At 41.7% G+C, this 26,901-nt stretch overlaps 1 protein-coding gene across 1 annotated transcript; it reads left to right on the top strand.

Moving 5' to 3' along the window:
• Window positions 1-30: 30 nt before the first annotated feature.
• Window positions 31-22,461, top strand: LOC148110857 (transmembrane channel-like protein 3; the record flags this gene model as incomplete). The annotated part of the gene is made up of 20 exons (XM_087881448.1): window positions 31-108; window positions 1,721-1,802; window positions 2,891-2,997; window positions 3,275-3,373; window positions 3,459-3,601; window positions 5,236-5,383; window positions 6,190-6,233; window positions 6,389-6,536; window positions 8,477-8,586; window positions 10,354-10,432; window positions 11,301-11,549; window positions 12,540-12,668; window positions 13,427-13,494; window positions 14,404-14,532; window positions 15,991-16,101; window positions 16,930-17,055; window positions 18,096-18,174; window positions 18,402-18,444; window positions 19,545-19,854; window positions 21,426-22,461. Coding segments are annotated over 20 exons (3,141 nt in total), but the record flags the coding sequence as incomplete, so codon positions are not given.
• Between the last annotated feature and the right edge of the window lie 4,440 nt (window positions 22,462-26,901).

Here is a 26,901-nt window from a genome sequence, read left to right as displayed (position 1 = left end):
ATCAAAAGCCCACCGCTTTCTTCTCTTGGCAGACAAGCTAAAGAGATTGTATTGAAGTACGAAGGTCGGCTGACTCGGACAAGAGGCTATCAAGCTGCTGGAGCAGAGGTTGGTCTGGTTTTTATTAAAAGCTCCAGAGCTCACTTTTCAGGAAAATGAGCCCAGCATTTCTATTTGCAGAGAGAAATATTTCTAATGATATCATTGTCATCTCAGTGAAAATGAGAGATACTGTTTACAGATTTCCTTTTCTTTCCTGGCAAAATGAGTATATCAGGGAGAGATTCATTTGAGGAAAATTCACCTATTGTGTATTATGCAGCATTTGAACATCAACTATCTATCAAATGTAGCCTTTGGAAGGCTGATTTTTTTCACTTAGCTTGCTGAAATGGTTGTGCTATTGAATAGAATAGAATAGAATAGAATAGAATAGAATAGAATAGAATAGAATAGAATAGAATAGAATAGAATAGAATAGAATTCTTTATTGGCCAAGTGTGATTGGCCACACAAGGAATTTGTCTTTGGTGCATATGCTCTCAGTGTACATAAAAGAAAAGATGCATTTGTCAAGAATCATAAGGTACAACACTTAATGATAGCCATAGGGTACAAATAAGCAATCAAGTCAAAACAGTCAAAATAAATCGTAAGGATACAAGCAACAAGGTTACAGTCATACAGTCATAAATGGGAGGAGATGGGTGATAGGAACGATGAGAAGATTAATAGTAGTGCAGACTTAGTGAATAGCTTGATAGTGTTGGGGGAATTATTTGTTTAGCAGAGTGATGGCGTTCAGGAAAAAAATGTCCTTGTGTCTAGTTGTTCTGGTTGCAGTGTTCTATAGACTCGTTTTGAGGGTAGGAGTTGAAACAGTTTATGTCCAGGATGCGAGGGGTCTGTAGATATTTTCACAGCCCTCTTTTTGACTAAGGCAGTATACAGTTCCTCAATGGAAGGCAGATTGGTAGTAATTGTTTTTTTCTGCAGTTCTAATTATCCTCTGAAGTCAGACACAGTCTTGTTGGGTTGCAGAACCAAACCAGACAGTTATAGAGGTGCAGATGACAGACTCAATAATTCCTCTGAGTCAAAAGGCTTTCTGAAGTTTGAGCCTTTGGTTCATTCCTTCTTTTAGTAAAATACTTCCATCAGCAGCTATAAAGCTGGGCATGCATTATAAAATTCGTTAGCCTTGATTGCAGAATAGATAATTTATATGTTGAGTTGCTTTACAACACATTGACCAATATATGAATGTCAATACATTGACATTAATCAATGGAATTTGTGAGCTACCTGAAAAAGTTGGAGAAACACACATTAAAAGGAAAACTGGGTTTTCTGTTTATGTTTTGGTTCAGAAATACAATATTAAACAGATTCAGCTCAATGCTGAGCACATTGTAAGCCGCCCTGAGTCTTCGGAGAAGGGCGGCATATAAATCAAATTTTAAAAAAAAAATGGCAAAGTTAATTACTGCAGCTACTATACATCTTGTTTTATATTTCAACATTAAAGTTTTGTAAAGATTACAGAATCACATTAAAATATTACTAATATTTCAAATACAAAATAAAAATATTTCAAGAATGTAATTACTAAAGCAAATATATCAAGTAAAATACTGGGGAATTGGAAGAAGAAAAGACAGTATCAGCAACGCAATGACTGTGTATGTTCTAAATGTGTGTGGCTATTTTGCTTTTCTAGCTATGGAGAAAATTTATTAGGCTTGCATATAACTTCGTGGTCATCTTCATTCCTTGGGAAATGAGAATCAAGAAAATTGAAAGTAAGTATGCACGTCTTGAAAAATTCAAAGTGTTGGATAAAAAGAAAACGCTAGAAATTGGGAGGTAGCCGTTGGGCTAAATGAAATCCAGTTTCCATATCTTTGTCTAGTAGAATAGTAGGCATGGTATCAACCCAATGTTTGTTCAATATTGCTTGGTTCTGGGTTACTTGCAGGACTGCATCTCCTCACTAGCGTTGGCATGACGTTGCCAACATTGCCAAAAAGGCATAAAGAGTTGTTAACCTAATCTTGCGTAGCTTCTTCTCTGGTAATACTGTACTACTAACTAGAGCATACAAAACATTTGCTAGATCAATTCTCAAATACAGCTCATCTGTCTGGAACCCGCACTGCATATTGGACATAAATACAATTGAGAGAGTCCATAGATATTTTACTAGAAGAGTTTTCCATTCCTCTACCCGCAATAAAATACCTTATGCCACCAGACTTCAAATTTTGGGCTTAGACAACTTAGAACTACGCCGACTTCAGTCTGACCTAAGCGTAGTACATAAAATTATCTGCTACAATGTCCTATCTGTCAATGACTACTTCAGCTTCAACCACAATAATACACAAGCACACAATAGATACAAACTCAAGGTAAACCGCTCCAAACTCGATTGCAGAAAATTTGACTTCAGCAACAGAGTGGTCAATGCTTGGAATGCACTACCTGACTCTGTTGTTACATCCTCAACCCCCCTAAATTTTAACCTTAGACTGTCTACTGTTGACCTCACCCCATTCCTAAGAGGTCTGTAAGGGGCGTGCATAAGTGCACCAGTGTGCCTACCATCCCTGTCCTAATATTCCTTTTTTACTCTCACTCTTTTCATGTATTCAAATTATGTTTATACTTTTACCTGTTATCTTATATATGTTTGACAAAACAAACAAACAAACAAATCAGATGGATGAAAGTTCAGAAGGGTTGTTTTCCAGTGATGGAGCTGAAATGGTCTCCTGTTGAAAATTCATTTGTCTCCAGCATTGCCTACCTTCTGGCAAAAGCTGGAAACACCTTTTCTGGAAGGCTTTGAGGGCCTGATATGATGTGTTGTATGTTCCTTTGTGTTTAGGTCACTTCGGCTCAGGGGTCGCCTCTTACTTTATCTTTTTGCGATGGCTGTTTGGCATCAACATTGTCCTCACCATCATGACAGGAGCCTTTGTGGTTTTGCCAGAAGTAAGTGATTTTTTTTTTTAGACTTCTAGATAGAACCCAAAACTTGTCTTAGGACAACAGTGGACAATTTGACCTTGATTGAAGACCCTGAAATGCCTCAAAAGTATATTGAAGTGACTTTAGGACATCATTTGTGGTGTCATATGCGCCGAATACTTGAAGTGGTCCAGAGACTAATTCAACAAACTATTTTCTATATGAACTGGGTGGTGTACAAGTGTTGTAAAATCTACCTGTCTACCTACCTATCTAATTTCCAGACTTCGTTTTGTTACAGATCTTGGCTGGAGATGCCTTTGGAACTACACCCAACAAGCGGATCCCCAGTGATCAATTTCATTCTGCACAAGATCTGGATACCATCTGGTCTTTGGGGGCAAGCAGAAAACCTTCCTAGTAGACACACACACACTTCTTAGATAGAAGTGCTACCGATAATTATGTTATTTCTATTTCTATAGGGTTACCTTCAATACTCCGTTTTGTTCTATGGATATTATGGGCAGGCAAGGAAAATTGGGAGTGCTGGTTACCGACTGCCCCTTGCCTATTTCCTTGTTGGAATGGCAGTCTTTGCCTACAGTTTTATCATTCTCTTGAAGAAGTAAGACGGGTCTTTTCATAACAACCATCCATTTAAAAAAAAAAAATATATTTGACTTTATCTCATTTGTTGAGTAGGAATTGCAAGCAACAAACTGAAAAACAAAGGAGCTTGCTTAAGGTTTCCACCTACATTCACTGCTCCTGAAATGCTAATTTAGAACTCCTGATACTAAGTGGACATTTCAGAACAAGCTTCCTATGAAGGAGCTAGATGATGCATCAAGAATATGTCACACTTCTAGACTTACCAATGTTTATTGTAGACCTAGGCAATGAAAGGAAGTGTAAAATTACCCTTAGATGTTTTATCTGTCCTTGTAATATTTGCACTTATGATTTTCTCTTCTGCAAATTACTCCGGTAGTCCAAGAGGGGGAAATACTTAGCCTGGTTTTTGAGGGGAGGGGGGAGCATAGGATAGAGGAGGAGATTTAATTCTTCTTTCAGAATCTTGATCAGAATTACCCCCAAATCTTGGTGTATATGTACTTGTTGTTTGCAATGCAGTGATTAACTACCTAGAGCACTGATTCATACTGTTCACATTGGCAAATCAAGCACTAAATTAGTAAGAGCATATATGAACCAGCTTTTCGGCAACTAAAAGTAAAAATTTCTTGCAGTGACCAGAACAGGAGAAAAAAAAAGTCCTAAATTAAATGTGAGTGATATCTTTATGAACTCAAAGCCATTAAATGACCAACAGGAATCAAAGTTCTTCAGTTCTCTTCATTAGGCAAGATGGTAAACAAAATCAAATATAAACGGGGTAAAAATAATGGAGGTGTGTACTGATGAGATTCTAGTTATGATATTAGGCAGAATTAGGAGTAGGTTGAGATATCTCAATCAGAGGCTTCCAAGATCTGGGCTGGAGACGCAGTGGGTTCGTGTGCTCCAGTGTGGGTTGCTCCTGGTTCGCACCGGTTCACAAGAACCGGTAGTAAAAATTTGTAGTAGTTCGGAGAACCGGTAATAACATTGGCTGGCCACACCCCCGAACTGGTCCCCGGCCCGGTCGCCGGTCGCTTACCCCGCCCACCTCATCAGAGGCTTTTTTTTTTTACTTTTAAAAGCATTTTTTCTACAACCTCTTCAGCCAAAAAAATGCTTTTAAAAGTTTTTTTTAAAAAAGCCTCTGATGATCGCTCAGCTGGGATCGTCAGAGGTTTTTAAAGGAATTTTTTTTCCTACAACCTCTTCGGCTGAAGAGGTTGTAGGAAAAATGCTTTTAGAAGCCTCTGGCGATCCCAGCTGAGTTGCCTGATCATCAGAAGCTTTTCAAAGCATTTTTTTCTGCAACCTCTTAAGGTTGTAGAAAAAAATGCTTTTAAAAGTAAAAAAAAAAAGTTGGCCATGCCCACCCAGTGACATTACCCCCCCCCCACCAAGCCATGCCCACAAAATAAGCCACGCCCACAGAACCAATAGTAAAAATATTTAGAACCCACCCCGGTGTGCTCGTTTTGCTCGCGCGTGGTGCTTCTGTGCATGCGCAGAGCGTCCATTATGACATCCAGGTGGGTGGGCAGAACTTCCCACCACCGCCAATACTGGTTTGCCTGAACTGGGGTGAATCGGTAGAAACCCATCATTGGGCTGGAGGATAAATATATATGGGTTATTTTCCAGGATGGCCAAAAATTCAAGACTGAGCCTTGCAAGTGCTTCTGATGAAAACTACACATTTTGTTGGCGATTGTTTTGTGCCTGGGATTACTTGATTGGCAACCCTGAAGCTGCAGAGAGCAAGTCTGCTGCCATAGTGAACAGCATCCGGGTAAGCTAATCAACGTTCAAACGGGAAAAGAAACGGCTGCCTATGATAAGTAGATGAGACAAAAACACCGTCATGTTGTGGTTAGAGTGGTTAGAAAGCTATTGAGCCTCAAAACAAATATATCCATTTAGTCAGAAGTTCCTTGAGTAGAAGGGGACCCACTCCTGAGATGGTAAGTGTGGGAGTGCTGCTAAGGCTTAAGGTTATATATTCCTATGAAACCTTCGTTAGAAATACCGTATTTTTCGGAGTATAAGACGCACCAGAGTATAAGACGCACCTACCTTTTTTGGTGAGGAAAAGAAGAAAAAGAAATCTCCCTCTGCCTCTGAGCAATTTTGCCTCGTTGCAGCAAACAGCAAACAGCTTGCTTTACTTTCATTTTCGTTTTCAGCATAGCTTGATTAGCACAAGGGGAAAAAAATATATCTGCTCCAGCAATTTACCTCCTTGCAGCAAGCAGCAGAGCCCTGTGCAAAACAGCTGAGAGCAAAACAGCTGAGAGTCGGGAGGCCGATCCAATCAACTTGTACTAATTAGCCTGTGCTGAAGCTGAAAGGAGCTGTTTCTTCTTGCTGTTTGCTTGCAAGGAGGTAACTGCTGGGAGGCAGAGACCAAAGGGTGGGGGCCAATGGGTGGGCGGGGCTACATTCGGTGTATAAGACACACATAAATTTTCACCCCCTTTTGGGGGGGGAAAGGTGCATCTTATGCTCCAAAAAATACAGTAAGTCACACAATTTTTTTCTCTGAGTGGGCAATATTAGGGCTGTTTTATACGCTAGTTTGTTTTTGTTTCTTTTAAGGAAGCTATCTTGGAAGAGCAAGAAAAGAAAAAGAGCACAAACCTGTATGTATGCATATCGTTTTTCCGTCAAGTGGTATGTAATTGATCCGACAGAGACCGAAGCCAGATTTCTGTCATTTAAACCTGTTATTATATAAGCTACTGAAATGATTTGAACCTCTTTTCTGTTTCCCCACCTGTGCTCCTCCTCCCTTCAGGGCGGTGACAATAGCCTTAAGAATCATTGCAAACATCTTGGTGCTTCTCTGCCTTGCTGGAAGTATTTACATCATTTATTTTGTAGTGGATCGATCCCAGAAGTTGGAAAGGATGAAAAAAGAGCTGACCTTGTGGGAAAAGAACGAAGTAAGAGCACATTTTCTTAGCTTCAGACTTTATTTTCAAAACAGGAATAATTAATAATAATAATAATAACAGCAACAGAGTTGGAAGGGACCTTGGAGGTCATCTAGTCCAACCCGCTGCTCACGCAGGAGACCTGTACTAGGGATTCAAACCGCTGAACTGCCGACCTTTCTGATCGAAAAGCTCAGTGTTTTAGCCACTGAGCCACCTAGTCACCTTGATTCCTTCTTGACTGAGCTATCTATACCGTTTATGAGCCATGATGGTAATGAGAATAGAATAGAATAGAATAGAATAGAATAGAATAGAATAGAATAGAATAGAATAGAATAGAATAGAATAGAATAGAATAGAATTCTTTATTGGCCAAGTGTGATTGGACACACAAGGAATTTGTCTTTGGTGCATATGCTCTCAGTGTACATAAGGAGAATAAAATACATTCATCAAGAATAAAAAGATACAACACTTAGTGATAGTCAAGGTTACTACTACTAATAATAATAATGATAATGATGATGATGATATTATATTGTATTGTATACCCTCTCAATGTGCATGTGTTTTGAGATGCTTGTTATTCACACTCCTGCAAAGCTATGGGAGAAATTTCATTCCATTTGCGTTTTGATACCAACTGTCTTCATTTTAGACTTTCAAATCATTGAATAAACTGTATTGTATTTGTTTATTGAATAGCCCAAAGACCTTTTCAAACAAAACAGAAAAGAAAAAGGGAAAAAGGCAAAACAGTTACATAATAAACTGAAACTTGACTGTATTTTGATCCTCAAAATGTTTGCACTCTCGCTTTTAAGACATCGTATAAGAATACGTTAAGAAAACAAAAATCCCAAATGCATAATTTGTTGAAAATATTAAATACATTCATTCTATCATGGAAAATCATTTGATAAAATGGCTTTTAAGAAAATGAATGTGAATAGAAATACCTCTACAGAAATGGATATCACTGTCTAAATGCTTTTGTGGGTGAGTGTCTGTGCCCCGGATTATTTAATTGGGTGCATTTTTGAGTTGTGACACCTATCTGTCAAAGATGAACTCTGTCAAGGACCTAGGAGTACTCATCTCAAATGATCTAAGCCCCAGAGCTCACTGTAACAGCATTGCCAAAAAGGCATTAAGAGTTGTTAACCTAATTTTGCGAAGCTTCTTCTCCGGTAACATCGAACTGCATACAAAACCTTTGCCAGACCAATTCTCGAATACAGCTTGTCTGCCTGGAATCCACACTGTATATCGGACATTAATACAATTGAGCAGGTCCAGAGGTATTTCACAAGAAGAGTATTCTACTCCTCTGCTCACAATAGAATCCCTTAGGCCACCAGGCTTGAAATTTTAGGCTTGGACAACCTGGAACTACGCCGCCTATGGTCTGACCTAAGTATAGTACACAAAATTGTCTGCTACAACGTCCTACCTGTCAATGACTACTTCAACTTCAACCTCAATAATACTCGGGCAAACAATAAATACAAACTCAAGGTAAACTGCTCCAAACTCGATTGCAGAAAATACGACTTCAGCAACAGAGTGGTCAATGCCTGGAATGCACTACCTGATTCTGTTGTTACAGCCTCAAACCCTCACAGCTTCAACCTTAAACTGTCTACCGTGGACCTCACCCCATTCCTAAGAGGTCTTTAAGGGGCGTGCATAAGCGCACCAATGTGCCTACCGTCCCTGTCCTACTGTCCCCATTTATTTGTACTCGTTACCTGTGCTCATGTCCATGCTTTATACTTATACCTGTTATCTTGTACATGTTTGACAAACTAAATAAATAAAAGAAATAAATAAAGTTCCATAGCTCTCAGTGAAGAGCTGTATTCTGATGTACATAATGGGTTTAACAGTTGCATAAAAATCAAGCACTTTTTCCTGAAAATAACACAACCTTCTCTTATTTCCAGGTGAGCGTGGTTGTCTCGCTCATCACCATGCTTGCACCATCTGCATTTGAACTGATAGCTGCATTAGAGATGTATCACCCCCGAACTACTCTTCGTTTCCAGCTTGCCAGGTATGGGAAATCAACTGCATCCCACAACATGAGGCTGCCATTATTATTATTATTATTATTATTATTATTATTATTATTATTATTATTATTTATTGAATTTATATACCGCCCTTCTCCGCGAAGGGACTCAGGGCGGTAAACAGCCGAAAATTAAAATAACATACAATATAAAAGTTAAGATAACTAAAAATAAATTAAATTAATCGGCCTCCCAATTTAAAACCCCAAGCTATACAATTAAAAACTAACCCATAAAACCTATTCAGACCAGGCCGGCTTGCCGAAATAAAAACATCTTCAGGGCCTTACGGAAAGTGCGGAGATCCGGGATCAGTCGTATTCCGGGAGGTAGCTCGTTCCAGAGGACGGGTGCTCCCACAGAGAAGGCTCTCCTCCTGGGGGCCGCCAGCCAACATTGCTTGACCGACGGCACCCTGAGGAGGCCCTCTCTGTGAGAGCGTATTGGCCGGTGGGAGGTTATCGGTAGCAGAAGGCGGTCTCGTAAATACCGTGGCCCTAAGCCATGGAGCGCTTTAAAGGTGAGAACCAACACCTTGAAGTGCACCCAGAAGACCACCGGGAGCCAGTGCAGCTCGCGCAGGAGAGGTGTTATATGAGAGTGCCATGTCGCTCCCGTAATCACCCGCGCAGCCGCATTCTGGACCAGTTGGAGCCTCTGGGTGCTCCTCAAGGGGAGCCCCATGTAGAGAGCGTTACAGTAGTAATACAGTCCTTGAAGAGCATCCAGAAGCTCCATTGGTGCAAAATGCAGCGGCCCACACAGTTTTGTGCAGACCCCGGTGTGCACATGTATCACCTCTCCTGCGGGAGCTGCATTGGTTGCCGATTTGCTTCCGGGTGCAATTCAAGGTGCTGGTTGCCACCTTTAAAGCCCTTCATGGCTTGGGACCAGGTTATCTGAGGGACCGTCTCTAGCTGGTCATATCTTCCTGACCCATCAGAGCATGGAGGCAGGGAATGTTGCGGGTCCCATCCCCTAGGGAGGTACACCTGGTGGGACCCAGAAGAAGGGCATTCTCTGTGGTGGCTCCCTCTCTCTGGAACATCAGTCCCCCAGAGATTAGAATGGCCCTCACTCTAACACTCTTCCGGAAGGCACTGAAGACCTGGTTCTGCCAGCGGACCTGGGGAACCCAGAGTGGGATGGAGCCCATTAAATGGCTCGTGTGATCGGCTGTCGCTGGGGCAGGAGGTGAGGGTCAGGGGTGATTTTATTACATTAATTCATTTTTTAAAAATTTGATTTATATGCCGCCCTTCTCTAGAGACTCAGGGCGGCTTACAATGTGTTAAGCAATAGCCTTCATATTTTTGTATATTTATACAAAGTCAGCTTATTGCCCCCACAATCTGGGTCCTCATTTTACCTACCTTAGAAAGGATGGAAGGCTGAGTCGACCTTGAGCCTGGGGAGAATTGAACTCGCAGTAATTGCAGGCAGCTGGATGTTAAATGCTGCCTTTAGGAGGCATTAGCCTCCTACGCCACTCAGGCTCATCAATTCATTTGATTTTTTTTATGAGTTTTACTGTTTTTTAAATGTGGTTTTTTATATTCTGTAAGCTGCCTTGAGTCGCCATGGCAAAGAGGCGGCAATATAAATCAAATAAATAAATAAATAAACAACTTAGCAAAATGAAAACAGCCTCTGCCATTTTCACCTGGTGTGGCAGATGGAATAGGAGTGGACTTCCAGTGGAAAAACATTTGCTAATTTTTGTCTCTTGGCTTTTTCCCCCCTCACAGAGTTTTGGTCTTATATTTGGGAAATCTCTACAGCTTGATCATTGCCCTTCTGGATAAAGTGGATAGCATGAGCATTGTTGTAAGTTGCAAGTCGTAACCATCTTCTTGGGTAGCAAGATGATCTCTCTGCTTTGCAGTAATCCCCTTGAAACGAGTAGGGATTTTTTTGTTGAACTAAAACACCTCAGCAAAGAGTTGAGACAGAATTATGCCTCTGAAATGCTCCAATACTTCATTTAAAAAATGATAAAGTGTGAACTCTCTCATATTCTGCCTTGTCCCTTTTATTGGTAATATTTATTTTAAAAAATATTACCTCATAAATACGATCTCATTTGGGTTGGAATCAGTAGTGGGTTTCAATTTCGTTCGCTACCAGTTTGTGTGTCCATGCGCATGTGCAGAGACATCTGGGTGGGCGGAGCCTCCCGCTGCTGCCGCTACGGGTTTGCCTGATTCGGGGCGAACTGGTAGCAACCCACCACTGGTTGGAATATAAGAATGATTTTATAACAGAAATTCAATCCACATGATTCATAAACTTGACATAACAGGATAAGTTGCATTACTGCAGGTAAAAAAGAAGTACTATGTAAGAATAACAGAATATTCAATTAGTTTACCTCCATCCCCTAACCAGGGATGTTCTGGTTATTGTGACTGCATTCCAAAAAGTGATATTGGAAAGACAACATTGAGTATACTCAAGATAAGAAATAAAAATGATTTAATTTAAACATTTTTTTAAAAAAAAAAATTCTCTTAGCACATTGGCAATTATAATTAAGCAGTAATTTTGCGGTAGGAGGGAAACTCTAGACTCTACTGCCTGGATTTGGGCAAAGCCCATATATTCTTGAGGCTGCAGACTGTGACTTAAAAGCTTTAAACAGGACTGGGAAGGTGGAAGGACCACTCTGAGATTAAATTTCAATGTATGATTTCAGGAGACTGAAGTTCTTAAAAATAGAAGTAACGCCGTGGATACCACTACCTTCTTAGCAGCAAAAATCCTTCTGGAGCACAACTTTTCAACCCCAACTCCAAATATGCAAACGATTAAGAATGGCACTTTCCTTCTATCTGAGAATCACACCCAAAGCTACGCTCACCTGATTCAACTCAACAATACAGCACCTTATGACTTCAACAGCGGAAGTCACCAAAGTCAATGTTGGGAGACCTATGTTGGTCAAGTATGTGTCCTCCTTCTTCTTCTTCTTCTTCTTCTTCTTCTTCTTCTTCTTCTTCTTCTTCTTCTTCTTCTTCTTCTTCTTCTTCTTCTTCTTCTTCTTCTTCTTCTTCTTCTTCTTCTTCTTCTTCTTCTTCTTCTTCTTCTTCTTCTTCTTCTTCTTCTTCTTCTCCTCCTCCTCCTCCTCCTCCTTCTCCTTCTCCTTCTCCTTCTCCTTCTCCTTCTTTTTCTCCTTATTCCTCTTCTTCCGTATCCATCATCAGATGTTGGTGATCATGTTGGTGATCCTATTTTTGTCAATAGCCGCATGAAAAAGTGCTGCTGAGTTTTGTCCAAACCTGTCCCTTAGGTTTTGAAGCCATGATGTTCTTCTTCTGTCTGGACCTCGTTTGCCTTCAATCTTTCCCTGGAGGATTAAGTGAAGGATGCCGTATTTTTCTGGCTGTCGCATCACATGTCAAAAATATTCTAACTTTCGCTTTTTAATGGCTTTGACGATTTCCCTTGGCTTTCCCAGGCAGCTTATCACCTCCTCATTTGTGATTTTGTTAAGCCAGTTTATATGTAACAGCCGTCTGTAAATCCACATTTCAAATGCTTCTGGTTTCTTCAAGTGGTTTTCTGTCAGAGACCAATTCTCCACTCTGTAGAGCAGGATAGAAAAGATGTAACATCTGAGAAATCTGATTTTCAGTCTTAGGCTTATGCCGTGACTGCAGAATACCTTTTTCATTTTATGGAAAATGTCAACCTTACCAAAGCTATTTTCTTTTTCCATTGGTGACACCAGAAGTGAAGAAATATTTACTATCATTGCTTCTTCTGTTTCTAAAGTATCAAGGACCCTGCTATTTTTTTTCTATAAATACTCCACTTATAAATACATTACTCATTTTAATGTTAAATGCCTAGGTAGTAACACAAGTTTTGGGGGTGTGTATTTTTTTTTAAGTGTTACTGTTGATCATTGCATTGTGTTTGTGATTTCTTTCAGGAGATGTTGAAATTGTCAATTATCGATATGCTGTTCACAGTAGCTAGCATCCTCCTGATTGATTTCTTCCGTGGGCTTTTTGTCCGGTACTTAAGTGACTGCTGGTGCTGGGATCTAGAAAGCAAGTTTGTGAGTATTGGATTCAAACAAATAATAAAAAGGTACAAATTGGAGCTGTAGTGGTGCAGTGGTTAGAATGCAGTATTGCAGGCTAACTCTGCCCACTGCCAGGAGTTCGATCCTGACCGGCTCAAGTTTGACTCAGCCTTCCACCCTTCTGAGGTTGGTAAAATGAGTACCCAGATTGTTGAGGGCAATATACTGACTCTGTAAACCGTTTAGAGAGGGCACTATGAAGCGGTATATAAGTCTACGTGCAATTGCTATTGCTATATTCCATGGATGTACGACCCTTCCTAAATCTTCCTTCTCCATCGCTTTCAGTGAGTGGCACATAACACTTTCAACCAATAGGTGGCAGTGTTCCATTTATTTCATCTGAATCAATAACCCGAGAGCAGAGCTCACATTCACTAAATGCCTAAAATCGGTATTTCTTAAAGTCTGGACAGATGACCCCTGAAATTACCCAAGACCCTCTCAGGGGGCCTGCAGAAATAAAATTATTTGTCAGCCTATGTTGAAAAATACTAAAATATTTCAATCCCTTCAAACAATCATGAGAAGCGGTTGTGGCTGCAAAAACCTCAGAATTTGTAATACAGTAAATAATGATAAATATAACCCATGAAAGCAGAAACTCTTTCATCCTGCATAATTTTTTAAAAGGGCCAAAGGGAGCTGACAGAAAAAAGTGCCCCAGGTGTATCTCTTTTTTTAAAAAATTGCTACTGAATATTTTTTTTATTGTTGTTGTTACTTTGCAGCCAGAATATGGGGAATTCAAAATAGCAGAAAATGTCCTGCATTTGGTCTACAATCAAGGGATGATCTGGTAACAAATTAACTTCATTCTGTTTATTTTAGAGATCGTTAATATTTGAGGAACTTACAGTCGTATTGCCTTTGAACCCCAAACTGGTAACTGCGTTCCAAAAAAGGGAAATTGTTTACTAAGGGTTGTATAGTGTTAGCTTGTCTGCATTAGTAGTTCATTGAGTGGGGCATTGTTTACTCAGTGGCTGGTCTAGTGTTAATCTTGGTGTGAAACTTTGCTCATGAGTGGCCAGCGGAGCTGGTGGCAGACTCAGACAGTGATGAGGTTGGGGAGGAACATGGGCCGGTCCTGGAGTCTGGGGAAGGCTCTGATGAGTGCTCTACGTCGGAGGCAGAGATGGGGCCAGGGCCGTCTGACAGTTGTCAGCTGCCTTCGGAGTCGGACATCAGTGGGGCATAAGAGCAGCTGGAGCCTGTTCCCAGTGTGAGCATGCACAGAGCTGCCAGGAGAAGGGAACAGCTAAAGAACAAGGGACAACTCAGGAGTAAAGCCACAGGTGGACGGTGAATGGCCTCTCCAATAGGGAATAAAGAGGAGCAAAAGGGGAGAGGAGTTTGCAGGAGACAATTAGTTCAATTCATTAGGGTGAAGATCTGTTCCTGACTTCTTGCCAAGTAATTACTGCCGCTTTAGTTGTGAAAACTCATGAAAGACTGTTGGCTGGGACTTTGCTGGAGAGGAATTTCCCTAAATAAAAGAGGTTTTATCGGGACGAGAAGTCTGCTTCATGCTCTTGGGAAGCCTAGGTCAGAACAATGGGTGATGGCCAAATTCATCTCTTCATGTTGGCCAAACTCATCAATAACTAAACCCATTCCAAGTGAAGCAAGGAAAAGCTTGTTCATTAATATCCTACTTCCCAACTTAAAACATTGATGAGTGGGCTCTGGTTGTCTCCATTCCTAGGATGGGAGCCTTCTTTTCCCCTTGCCTGCCTGCGTTCAACGTCCTCAAGCTGATTGGGCTGATGTACCTGAGAAGTTGGGCAGTGTTGACCTGTAATGTCCCACATCAGCAAGTCTTCCGAGCTTCAAGGTTGGTTACTTCGCCTATAGGCTTGTACAGTAATAGTTCTCACAATCGTTGGTTAAAAACACAACCAAAAGAAACATTTAAGGATCAAAAAACCGAATAGATTAGGCACCTCAGTTTGTTTAATTTGACTTGGCTTTTTAGACTATAGGAAGAAATATCCTTCTGGGTTCAGGCTATTTGCTGCAAGGAGGCAAATTGCTGGGAGGCAGAGGTGGATTTTCCCCCCCCCTTGTTCTCCTCCCCCAAAAAGGTAGGTGCATCTTATAGTCCGTAGCGTCTTATACTCCGAAAAATACAGTAATTGTTCTCACTGTCAGAAAATGTCTTCTTACTTCTAAGTTAGATCTCTCCTTAACATGCTTCCACCGATTACTTGCCCTGGTCCCTGGTGTTTTGTAGAATAAGCCAATCCTTCTTCTTCTCTCCTGCGCGAGCTGCACTGGCTCCCAGTGGTCTTCCGGGTGCGATTCAAGGTGTTGGTCACCATCTTTAAAGCGCTCCATGGCATAGGACCCGGGTACCTTTGAGACCGTCTTCTGCCACCGATAGCCTCCCACCGGCCAGTACGCTCCCACAGAGAAGGTCTCCTCAGGGTGCCATCGGCCAACTTATGTCGGCTGGCGACACCCAGGGGGAGGGCCTTCTCTGTGGGAGCCCCTGCCCTGTGGAATGAACTGCCCCTGGAAATGCGTAAGATTTCTGACCTCCGTGTATTTCGCTGTGCCCTCAAGACCCTGCTGTTCCGCCAAGCCGGGCTATCAATGTAATGATTTTCAAATTGGGTGTTTTAAATTTTTGGGGTTTTAAATCTGAGCCGAAATTATGTAATAAATTTTAATTATTTTTAACTGATGTCTGTCTTTGTGCTTTTAATAGACTGTACACCGCCCTGAGTCCTTCGGGAGAAGGGTGGTATAGAAATAAAATTATTTATTTATTTATTTATTTTATTTTATTTATTCTATGACAGCCCTTCAAGTACTGGAAGGCAGTTATCATGTCCCTTCCCGTTGATAGGCTAAACATACCTAGGTCCCCTCATAGGTTTCTCCCCTCCAAATTACTGCATGCGGCTACATAAAGCCTTGTTAGCATCTTGAAACAGTGACTGGAAGATAAAATATGCAATTTAACCACACTGCAGTGTTGAAGTAATTCATCCACCTTTCTTTGTTATCGTTCTAGCCACTGAATGTTTGTGGGATGCTTTTAAAAAGCCAGGGCTAAAATTTGAACCCTTGCATTATTTTAGAGAAGGAGAGTTGAACAAGATTAAGTAAATAGAAAATATGTGTATATTTTATCCGTAATAACATATCTTTATAAGGCTACTGAGGTATTACACACTTTAAAAAGTTTACTACTGACAATAATATTAATAATACTACCAACAAACATTGGTACTTGGCCTTATAGTTGGGGTTTTAAAAGGCCTAACAATGCGATCTTCCTTTTCAGATCTAACAACTTCTACTTAGCTATGCTTCTATTTATGCTCTTTCTGTGTATGCTCCCAACTATCTTTGCTATTGCTCGCTACAAGCCATCTCTAACCTGTGGCCCATTTAGGTAAGTAGATACTGGCATTGCTTCATTTAGTATTTTAAGCAATATTCAAAGCAATCACCTACTTTGTGTTAACTTAAAAAAAAACAAACAAACAGGGAAGCATCTACAAAATCAAAGTTCATTCCACAAATAATGTTATTCGAAGATATTGTGATTGTGGAGTGCTGATTTCTCATAATTAGATAGCTCTTTGCGTGTATTTTATGCAACATTTCTCATCAAGTGAAGGACACATGCCATGAAAATGAACTATGTTTGAAAATTTGGGTGCAGTAAAGAACTGGGTTGAACTGGGATAGTCTGCTGATCAGGTTGCTGATCTACCCCTCTTAATTGGCTTTATTTACATCGTCTTCTGAGAGTTGAGGTTCAGCAACTGGTAAAGATTACACAGGTTGCTTCTCCTCAAAATGGAGGTAGATAAGAAGCCTTGAATTCAGCTTGAAAACGTTTGAATCCCAAGTTGTTTTATAGGAAACTTGTGGTCTATCCAAGTATGGGCTTTATCCCTCCAGCTTATTCAATTGGTGCAGGGGTGGGTTCTACTTACCTTTACTATTGGTTCGCAATGGGGCCGCACATGCGCAAAAGTGTTCTGATGACGTCCGGGTCAGTGGGCGGAGCCTCCCGCCAGTTTTACTACTGGTTCTTGCGAACCGGTCTGAACCGGGATCGACCCACCACTGAATTGGTGGTTATTTTTCCTCAGGAAAATAAAAGGCCCAAAGTCTTCCTAGCTCGAAGCTTGGGTGTGAACAGAAAATTATTTTGGAATGTTTAAAATGCTGCAGATTTTCTGAGACAAACAGCTGAATGTTTCTCATCTAGTGGGCAGGAAAAAATCTATGACATTGTGTCTGAAACTATTCGAAATGACTTTCCTCCCTGGTTCAACTCTGTGATGGCTTACCTCAGTAGTCCCGTGGTGGTCCTTCCAGCTTTGTTATTACTCTTGTAAGTCTAAATACTTTTATTTGATTTTGTGGTCAGCATTTCAAGTGGACTCCAAGCTATGTGTCGAGAAGAATCTGTCCATGTCGTTATCCTGGGAGAACTTCCATTTTAGCTAGCAAATGGGAGAGGCTAAGAAATAATGATAGCAATAGCAATAGCACTTATATATCACTTTACGGTGCTTTACAGCCCTCTCTAAACGGTTTACAGAGTCAGCCCATGGCCCACAACAATCCGGGTCCTCATTTTACCCACCTCGGAAGGATGGAAGGCTGAGTCAAGCTTGAGCCTGGTGGGATTTGAACTGCCAAACTGCAGTCAGCCGGCATCAGCAGAAGTAGCCTGCAGTACTGCACTCTTACCACTGCGCCACCGCATCTCTTGAAACCTAAACCTGGATCTCCAATCCCAACTTTAACCCTCATGCTACACTGTCTCCCACACTTCCTGACCAACAGGCTTCCTAATTATTAAATTAACCCTTAATCTGGTTTGCAAGATGCATTAAACCCAAAAGACTAAATTCACACAAGACGCAAAACCAGAATAGCAATAGCAATAGCATTTATATACCGCTTCATAGTGCTTTTACAGCCTTCTCTAAGCGGTTTACAGAGTCAGCGTATTGCCCCCAAAATCTGGGTCCTCATTTTACCCACCTCAGAAGGATAGAAGTCTGAGTCAACTTTGAGCCTGGTGAGATTTGAACTGCCAAATTGCAGTCAGCCGGCAGTCTGCAGAAGTAGCCTGCAGTACTGCACTCTAACCACTGCACCACCGAGGCTCATAATACTGAAAAAGATCTCTGCATTTAGATAGCTAATATGTTGAGTTATGCCTAGTGCCTTCTAAGTATTAATCAGGTTTGCCCTGGCTTAGCTTCTAAATCCAAACAAGGTTACTATATATTATTGCCAGTTGCTGGGAAGAAATCTCCTTATTATGGAAACGAATTATTGTAATTCTGTTTATTCAGGTCTTTCAATTTAATGTGATGTAAATCAAAAGCCTCTCTCCTGATATATATTTTTTTCCTCCAGCATGCTAATATATTACCTGCAGAGTATTGCGAGGTCATTAAAATTCACCAACAACCAACTAAGGATGCAGATCCAAACAGTAAGTGCTGATTAAATGTTCATACCATGTTTCTGATTTAAAAAAATAAGTAAAATAAAATAATAATTCTTAACAGAAGGAAGAATAAATCAACGGGTGGGTAGCAATGCAGATCACTTTTATACCCACAAACTTCATTTGATGTGTGAGTGCACTGAGTTTTTTTTTTCAACAGAAGTATTATATAAGGCTGAACTTTTAACTAATTAATTTGATCTCTGTTATAGGAAAGAACTGAAGACAAGAAAAAAGTGGTCCAAATGGCAGCAGGTGAGCAGAAACTTCCATAAGGCACTTAACATTATTGGACTGTATACGTTAATCAGTTATCTTTTCCCAAAATGCAATAATAATGGAAAGAAAAAGTGGTCATAGGAAACATATGGAGACTAGCCTAGCTACCGTATTTTTCAGAGTATAAGATGCACCGGACTATAAGACGCACCTACCTTTTTTGGTGAGGAAAACAAGAAAAAGAAATCTGCCTCTGCCTCCCAGCAATTTTGCCTCATTGCAGCAAACAGCAAACAGCCTGCTTTACTTTCATTTTCGTTTTCGGTATAGCTTGATTAGCACAAGAAAAAAAAAATTGCTCCCAGCAATTTACCTCCTTGCAGCAAGCAGCAGAGACCCGCGCAGCAATAGGCAATGGCAATCCCTGCAGCCTGAAACAGCTGAGAGTCGGGAGGCCGATCCAACGGATAATCAACTTGTGCTAATTAGGCTGTGCTGAAGCTGAAATGGGCTGTTTCTTCTTGCTGCTTGCTGCAAGGAGGTAAATTGCTGGGAGGCAAAGGCTATAGGCTGGGGGCCAGTGGGTGGGCAGGGCTACATTCGGTGTATAAGACGCACCCAAATTTTCACCCCCTTTTAAGGAGAAAAAAAGTGCGTCTTATACTCCAGAAAATACGGTATATTTACTTGATACAGAAAGAACCAGAAGAAGATTGTGACAAATTTCAGACCAAGACATTCATTAGAGAATCAGCTTTTGAAACTCTTAGGACTGAGCTACAATCAGAATTCAAGAATTCTGCAAGAATTCTGGGCAATTCTGTTCTCACCGAGGTTTTGAATTTAAGAGTGCACTAAGCCATACTTCGTTTTACTTTGATTGTGGCTTATAAAGTTGGCACATCATGGTTTAGGGTTTAGGATAATGTGTGACTCCAGCTTCTGGTTCTTGTTTAACAAGCCATGATTAAAGCATGTCGCATTTTAACATGATGGGCAAATTCAGCTGGAGGATGCAGGTTGAGTTACTAGGGTTCATGCATGAATCAAATATGTCCTACACTATATTGATCAGTTCCAGCTGATGACCGAAGAAGCTATGATTGATTTTTCCCCCCCTAAACTTTATTTTTTAGCTAGAATCCAAAACGTAGAAGGAAATGGCAAGAGGCCCGAACAGGAGACTGACGTCATCAGTCAGGAGTCTTCAGCTCGGTCCTCAACCCCTAGGAAAAACGGCAGTGTAGTAAACTTTGAATCTCCTAAAGCCAGCCAAATACAAACAATATCTCAATCAGTACCACCACCTGAAATACTGAAAGCAGTGGGACCATCCCCAGCAAAAGATAATCCAGGTATTCCGACACCTGTAGCGCCAATACCCGTCACTCCAACGCCACCTATTCCTGAGATGGTGAAACCTAGAACAGAACCTTCAATCAACAGGTAAGACCCTTCCCAGGATCTAGAGAGAAACCAGAGACAGTAACCGCCCAAAATTACCCAGCTGGCTTTCATGTGGGACTAGAACTCACTGTCTCCTTGTGATTGGCCCATAGTCATCCAGATGGCTTTCATGCCTAAAGTGGGACTAGAACCCACCATCTCCTGATGATTGGCCCAAAGTCACCCAACTGGTTTTCATGGCTAAGGCGGGACTAGAATTCACAGTTTCCTGGTGATTGTCCCAAAGTCACCTAACTGCCTTTCATGCCTAAGGTGGGACTTGAACCTGTAGTGTCCTGCTTTCTAGCCTGGTGTCTTAACCTGTTCTGACCTAGGCTCCCTTAGAGCCTGGATAGCTCTGCAGACAAAAGCACTGTAATTTAACACCAGCTGTCTGCAATTAAAGTAAGTTCAAATCTTGCCAGGCTCAAGGTTGACTCAGCCTTCCATCCTTTCTAAGGTAGGTAAATTGAGGACCCAGTTTATGGGGGCAATAAGCTGACTTTCTATAAATATACAAAAGTATGAAGGCTATTGCTTAACGCACTGTAAGCCATCCTGAGTCTCCGGGGAAGGGCGGCATATAAATCAAATTAAAAAGAAAAAAGAAAAAAGCAGGAAGCAGGAATTGATCCCAGCAAAACCTCTTTTGAATTACTTTCATTCACAGTCAGCAAGGTTTGTCCAAATAGCTTTTCAAAGGAATATTTCTCAACACAGCTTATCTCGCTTGGCAAGCTGCCACGTAACTTGTTTCCAACCGCAGAGTAAGGCAAAACTTGGCACAGAGTCTCTTAGAGTCACGAACAGAACTTTCCAAGTGAAACTACCAAATGAACGAATTGTTTCCTGCAAAAGCCCCCTCCCCATTCGCTCCTCTTTTGTTTCCTATCGGAGGGGCCAATCAGCTCCAAGGTGTGGCTTTACTCCCAAGGTGACCCTGCTTTCTGAGTTGTTTTTGTCTTCTGGCAGCTCTGTGCATGCACACACTGGGAACAGGCTCCAGCTGTTCCTCTGCCTCGCTGCTTTCTAGCTCCCTCTCTGTCTCCAATGCAGACCCTTTGTCTGAGCTTTCCCCAGCCCCCAGGATTGGCCCATGTTCCTCCCCAACCTCTTCACTGTCTGACTCTGCTGCCAGCTCTGCTGGTTACCAGGGGGCCATGACATAACCAAACCAAACCATTTAGCCATTCTGCCCAGGGGTCAAATCCAGCAGGTTCTGGAGAACCGGTAGCGGAAATTTTGAGCAGTCCGGAGAACCAGCAAATACCACCTCTGGCTGGCCCCAGAGTGGGGTGGGAGTGGAGATTTTGCAGTATTCTTTCTCTGGAGTGGGGTGGGAATGGAGATTTTGCAGTATTCTTTCTCTGGAGTGGGGTGGGAATGGAGATTTTGCAGTATTCTTTCTCTGGAGTGGGGTGGGAATGGAGATTTTGCAGTATCCTTCCCCTGCCATGCCCACCAAGCTACACCCACCAAGCCACACCACACCCACCAAGCCATGCCCACAGAACCTGTAGTAAAAAAAATTGGATTTCACCACTGATCCGGCCCCTCTCTCCCTTTCTTAGATACCCAAACCCGATGCATGGGAGTGCTAGTGAACTCTGCAAAACCAAAGCCTATACTCCTGTAAAGGTGAAGAAACCCGTGGAAGATGTTCATTCAGAGCCCTTGTTCAGAAAGTGCCTCCCACAAATGAAGCCGGATCCTCACGGGCCCCCCGGGGGCCCCCCTTTTGTGAGCCGCAGAGCTCACACAGCCAAGTACTACATTGTCAACGAGCACCAGCCCCGTAAAAAAATCCTCCGTGCCACAACTCGGCTGCCAAGGAACATCCGGATGGACGAGGCAGGTGACTTCGTGGAGTTGTATCCGCGTCACGTCAGAAGATACGTGGTCCGAACGCCCCGCAGGGCCTACTCGCCTCATTACACTGAGGAGGAAGAAGAAGAGTACAGAAGAGGCGTCGCTAGGCAGACTCATCGCCCACGGTCCTTGTCGGACCTTCGGGCCCCCCCTCGCTTCTACATCGGGGAGTGGACCGACAACCAGGTTCTGCCGAGCAGGTCTCTAGCGAAAATGCACTACAAGTCTTGGGAAGATGGTTTTGGGTTGACCTACGGCAGGGGACCCCATCCTCACAGAAAGATACACCTGAAGAATATTGAATTCGACCAGCATTATCCAGAACACCCTGCCAAAACCAAGCCCAAACCCAAACCGGTTCCATCCCCCACCGAGTCGGATTCCATTTCTCCTGAATCGAGCAGCGATCAGCCCACCAGTGGCAACGATCAGTACATCCAAGTCATTCCCAGCAAAGAGAAATATCTGAAATCGGGAGTCAAAGGAACCCCCCAAAAGACAAAGTCCGGCATGGAGTTGAACTTGGCCGAAATGAATGACCTGATATGCTCCAATGTCTAATTTAATTTAATTATTTAATTTATCAAATTTCTATGCCGCCCAACTCCCAAGGGACGCGGATAAAGGGGGGGGGCGGGAGAGAGAAAAGACTGCAACATTTGAGAACTGTAAACTTGGGGTTCCCTCAGAGCTCTGTCGGGTACCCTCCAAATCCCAAATGCTTCTGCTTTGCGTAAGCATGGCTACATTCTACTTGAGGATGAATGTTGGGTTAGCTTCAATCCTTCTTATTTGCTTATTCTTGGCTGAATTATCCTCGCTCTATCATTATACTGAAATAAATGACCATTAAAAATCATCTTTAACAAGCACAGAGGAGAAACTGATCCCACACTATGAATCTTGGTGTATTTAAGTAATGGATTCTGACATCAGCAGGCCAGCTTCCAGAACAGGGGCTGCCGTCTCTGTTCAACTTCAATTACTCTGCTCACTCCAGATGTCAAATAAAATATTAACTAGCAACAGTTTGCATACGGTTGAATGATCAACTCTGATTGATTTATTGATTAGATTTTTATTTCATCTTTATTAACTATCTCAAGAATTGAATGGACCTAATATTCCTTTCTCCCCCCCTTCCCATTTTCTTCACAACAATCCTGTGAGGTGGGTTGGGTTTGAAGAGAGTGACTGGCCCAACCAGCTTTCATGCCTAAATCAGAAATAGCATTCACTGCCTCCTGGTTTCTGGCACCTTCACCATTAAGCAATTAATTTAAGAATAATTAGCCAAAAATAATGTTGCTGGTTTTTTTTTCCTCCAAATGTCTTTGCAGTGGGGATTTTTAAGCTTCTATTTCCATCTGATTTCCCACAAGAGGAAAACAAACAAACTGTTAAAGATGGAAAGATGGTTAAAGTCACTTTTTGTCCTGAAGCACCTCTTTGCTTTGAAGGCATCTGCAGACCTTTTGCTAAAAACGATTTTCATTGTTGTTTTGTATAGCTGGAATAATGCAGCTTAGAACTTGCATTCTAAAAAGAGCCATATTCATTTAAAGGGTCATTTGTTTTACTTTTGAACTGAATCCATGCCTTATTCTTCCCACTTGCATGGAAAATTTCCATCATTTAAGGCTCAGTGTCACAAAGGACTCCTTTTTTTTAAGTTTAGCTTGGGAAACTCAACTGACAAGCAAAACCACATTAGTTTTGTCCGGATGATACAAACTATGATTGATAATAAGCTGTGATATTGTTAAGCTTTGGCACATAGAAATGATTTTTTCCCCTCTTCCCTTCATCTCTGTCTAGGCAGTTCTTGAGCAAGTGCAGAGTGTTTTTCCTTCTTGCCAACAGATACCAACAGATTGCCAATATCCGTCCATCTGTCCAAGAGGGCAGAATGGCAAATAATGCAATATGATCATTTGTCGTTTGATTGTTAGTCTTCAATGTTCTTAAGACTCTTGGTTCTCCTTGGAAAGCTTTCCACCATTACAATTAACCTGGATCTACTCCTAGCCAAGAGACTTGGTTTTAGCCCCAAATGACTTTGGCCTCTTTCAAATGCACAATGCACATTCACCCAATAGATTCAGAAATCTAGTCCTCTGGACTGAAATCTAAAAAAAAAACCCTGCCTATGAACAGAAAATAAGTTTTGGGATCCACAATGATGGGAGTTGGAATAAAAAATATTTGGCAGGTGAAGTCTTGAAAGGCCTCTGGGGCAGGAGGAGGGAATCCATCAATCAATCAATCAATCAGAATAGAGCTGGAAGGGATCTTGGAGGTCCTCTGGTCCAATCCCCTACTCAAACAGGAGACCCCAGAACATTCCAGACAAGCGACTGTCCAGTCTCTTCTTAAAAACCTCCAGTGATGGACCATCCACAACTTCTGAAAGCAAGCTGTTCCACTGGTTAATTGTCCTCATTGTTAGGAAGTTTCTCCTTAATTCCAGGTTGCTTCTCTCCTTGATCCATTATATCTTGTCCTGCCTTCTGGTGCTTTGGAGAATAGCTTGACTCCCTCTTCTTTGTGGTAGCTCCTCAAATACTGGAACACTGGTATCGTGTCACCCCTAGTCCTTCTTTTCTCTAGACTGGCCATGCCCAATTCCTGCCACCGTTTTTCATATGTTCTTGTCTCCAAGTTTTTAATCATCCTAGTTGCTCTTCTTTACACTTTTTCCAAAGCCTCTTCATCCCTATCCCACCTTACAAAGTTGTTGTGAAGCCAAAAATCTGAGTAAAACATACGGGTTACCTCCTGCTTCATCCGTAGCCCCAACCATCCAAAACACCAAGTTGAATAGAATTCTTTATTGGCCAAGTGTGATTGGACACACAAGGAATTTGTCTTGGTGCATACACTCTCGGAGTACATAAAAGAAAAGATACATTCGTCAGGAATCATAAGGTACAACACTTAATGATAGTCATAGGGTACAAATAAGCAATCAAGTCATATTAGGAAACAGTCAATATAAATATAATATAATCAATATAAATCGTAAGGATACAAGCAACAAGGTTACAGTCATACAGTCATAAGTGGGAGGAGATAAGTGATAGGAACAATGAGAAAATTAATAGTAATGCAGACTTAGTGAATAGTTTGACAGTGTTGAGGGAATTAATTGTCTAGCAGAGTGATGGCCTTCGGGAAAAAACTGTCCTTGTGTCTAGTTGTTCTGGTGTGCAGTGCTCTATAGCATTGTTTTGAGGGTAGGAGTTTATTTATTTATTTATTTATTGGTTCAATTTATATGCCGCCCTTCTCCGGAGACTCAGGGCGGCTTAAAATGTGTTAATCAATAGCCTTCATACTTTTGTATATACCTGCTTAGTAGGGCTTTCGGGGGTCCCCTAAGCGTTGTTCTTTTTTATACAAAGTCAGCTTATTGCCCACACAAACCGGGTCCTCATTTTACCTACCTCGAAAGGATGGAAGGCTGAGTCAACCTTGAGCCTGGTGAGATTTGAATTTGCAGTAATTGCAGATAGCTGGTGCTATTTAACAGCGCTTTAGTCTGCTGCGCCACCAAGGCTCTTTCAGTTGAAACAGTTTATGTCCAGGATGCGAGGGGTCTGTAAAGATTCATTCATTCATTCATTCATTCATTCATTCATTCATTCATTCATTGAGTCATTGATTGATTGATTGATTGATTGATTGATTGATTCATTCATTCATTCATTCATTGAGTCATTCATTGATTGATTCATTCATTCATTCATTGAGTCATTCATTGATTGATTCATTCATTCATTCATTGAGTCATTGATTGATTGATTGATTGATTGATTGATTGATTCATTCATTCATTTATTTATTTATTTATTTATTTATTTATTTATTTATTTATTTATTTATTTATTTATTTATTTATTTATTTATTTATTAATTATAATAAATATAAAACAGGCGGGTATAAAACAGCATCAGCTTCCACCAGTGCAACTGGTAGGCAAGAGGTCTCGTCTTTAGAAGCCGGCCCGTTCCCAACCCCCGAATCCTCCACTCTCACGAGCGCGCGTGTTAGCGAGAGAAGCGGGAGGCGGCCCGCCGCGCGGATTCCTCCGAGCAAGGATGGCGCGGCTCCAAAAGGGAGGCTGGGCCCTTTTTCTGGGCTTGGTCTCGGCAGGTCTCTTCCTCCTCCTCCTCCACCACCGTCGGGCCAGCCATTCCCAGTCCAGCCGGGAACGCGTCACCGTCTCTCGCCATGGAGTACCAGCAGGCTGCTCAATGGGCCGCCCAGCACTTGGAGAGCTACCGGAAAGATCCCAGTGGCTGGAGCGGCTGTAAGCGAGCGGTGAGTCGGTTGGTGGTGGTGGGGACACCCGCGACCACCGATTTTCTCCTTGAGGGGCTGAGGCTAAGAAGGGGGAGATTCGGAGCTGGCGATATCGCTCTGGACCGCGAGAGGAGATGCCAGATGGAAAGCGCTCCAGCCTGCAAAGATCACCATTTATTCACTGATGATGAAACATGACTCGTTTTATGTGCTGTCCCCACCTCGCTCTCCCCAAAAAATGACACCTGCCTGGAAGCTGAAAACGAGTTCTTCCTCTGCTGGTTTTGCTAGATTTTTATTTAAAAAAAAAAAAAAAATCGGCGGGGAAAACCTGTTTTCGCTCAAGGAAGAAGTTTTAAAAAAACAAAAACAAAACTTCCGCTTGCCTCCCCGCCCCCCCCCCACCCCCTGCGACCTAAAGTGATCCAGCGGATCCCCTCTGGCTTCCGTCCTTTTCCTGCTTGGGAATATATTATTCCCCACCCCCGTCCGATTTGAAAAGGTGAAATCTAGCCAGCTGGAGTTTCATTTAACTTTAAAGAGTTAAACACCCAAAACTTTAACCTTAGATTGTCTACTTGGCGAAATAGATGATAGATAGATAGATGATAGATAGATAGATAGATAGATAGATAGATAGATAGATAGATAGATAGATAGACAGATGATAGATAGATGATAGAAAGAAAGATAGATACATATAGATATAGATATAGATAGAAAGATAGATATAGATAGAAAGATAGATAGATAGAGATAGATAGAGATAGATAGATAGATAGATAGATGATAGATAGATAGATAGATAGATAGATAGATAGATAGATAGATAGATAGACAGACAGACAGACAGATAGTCCTTTAACAAACAG

The sequence above is a fragment of the Pantherophis guttatus genome, unplaced genomic scaffold (genome assembly GCF_059756535.1).
Source record: "Pantherophis guttatus breed Tessera unplaced genomic scaffold, ASM5975653v1 scaffold_63, whole genome shotgun sequence".
Taxonomy (NCBI): domain Eukaryota; kingdom Metazoa; phylum Chordata; class Lepidosauria; order Squamata; family Colubridae; genus Pantherophis; species Pantherophis guttatus.
The sequence above is the reverse complement of the archived record's forward strand: the minus strand, read 5'-3'. Positions and strand labels throughout refer to the sequence as shown.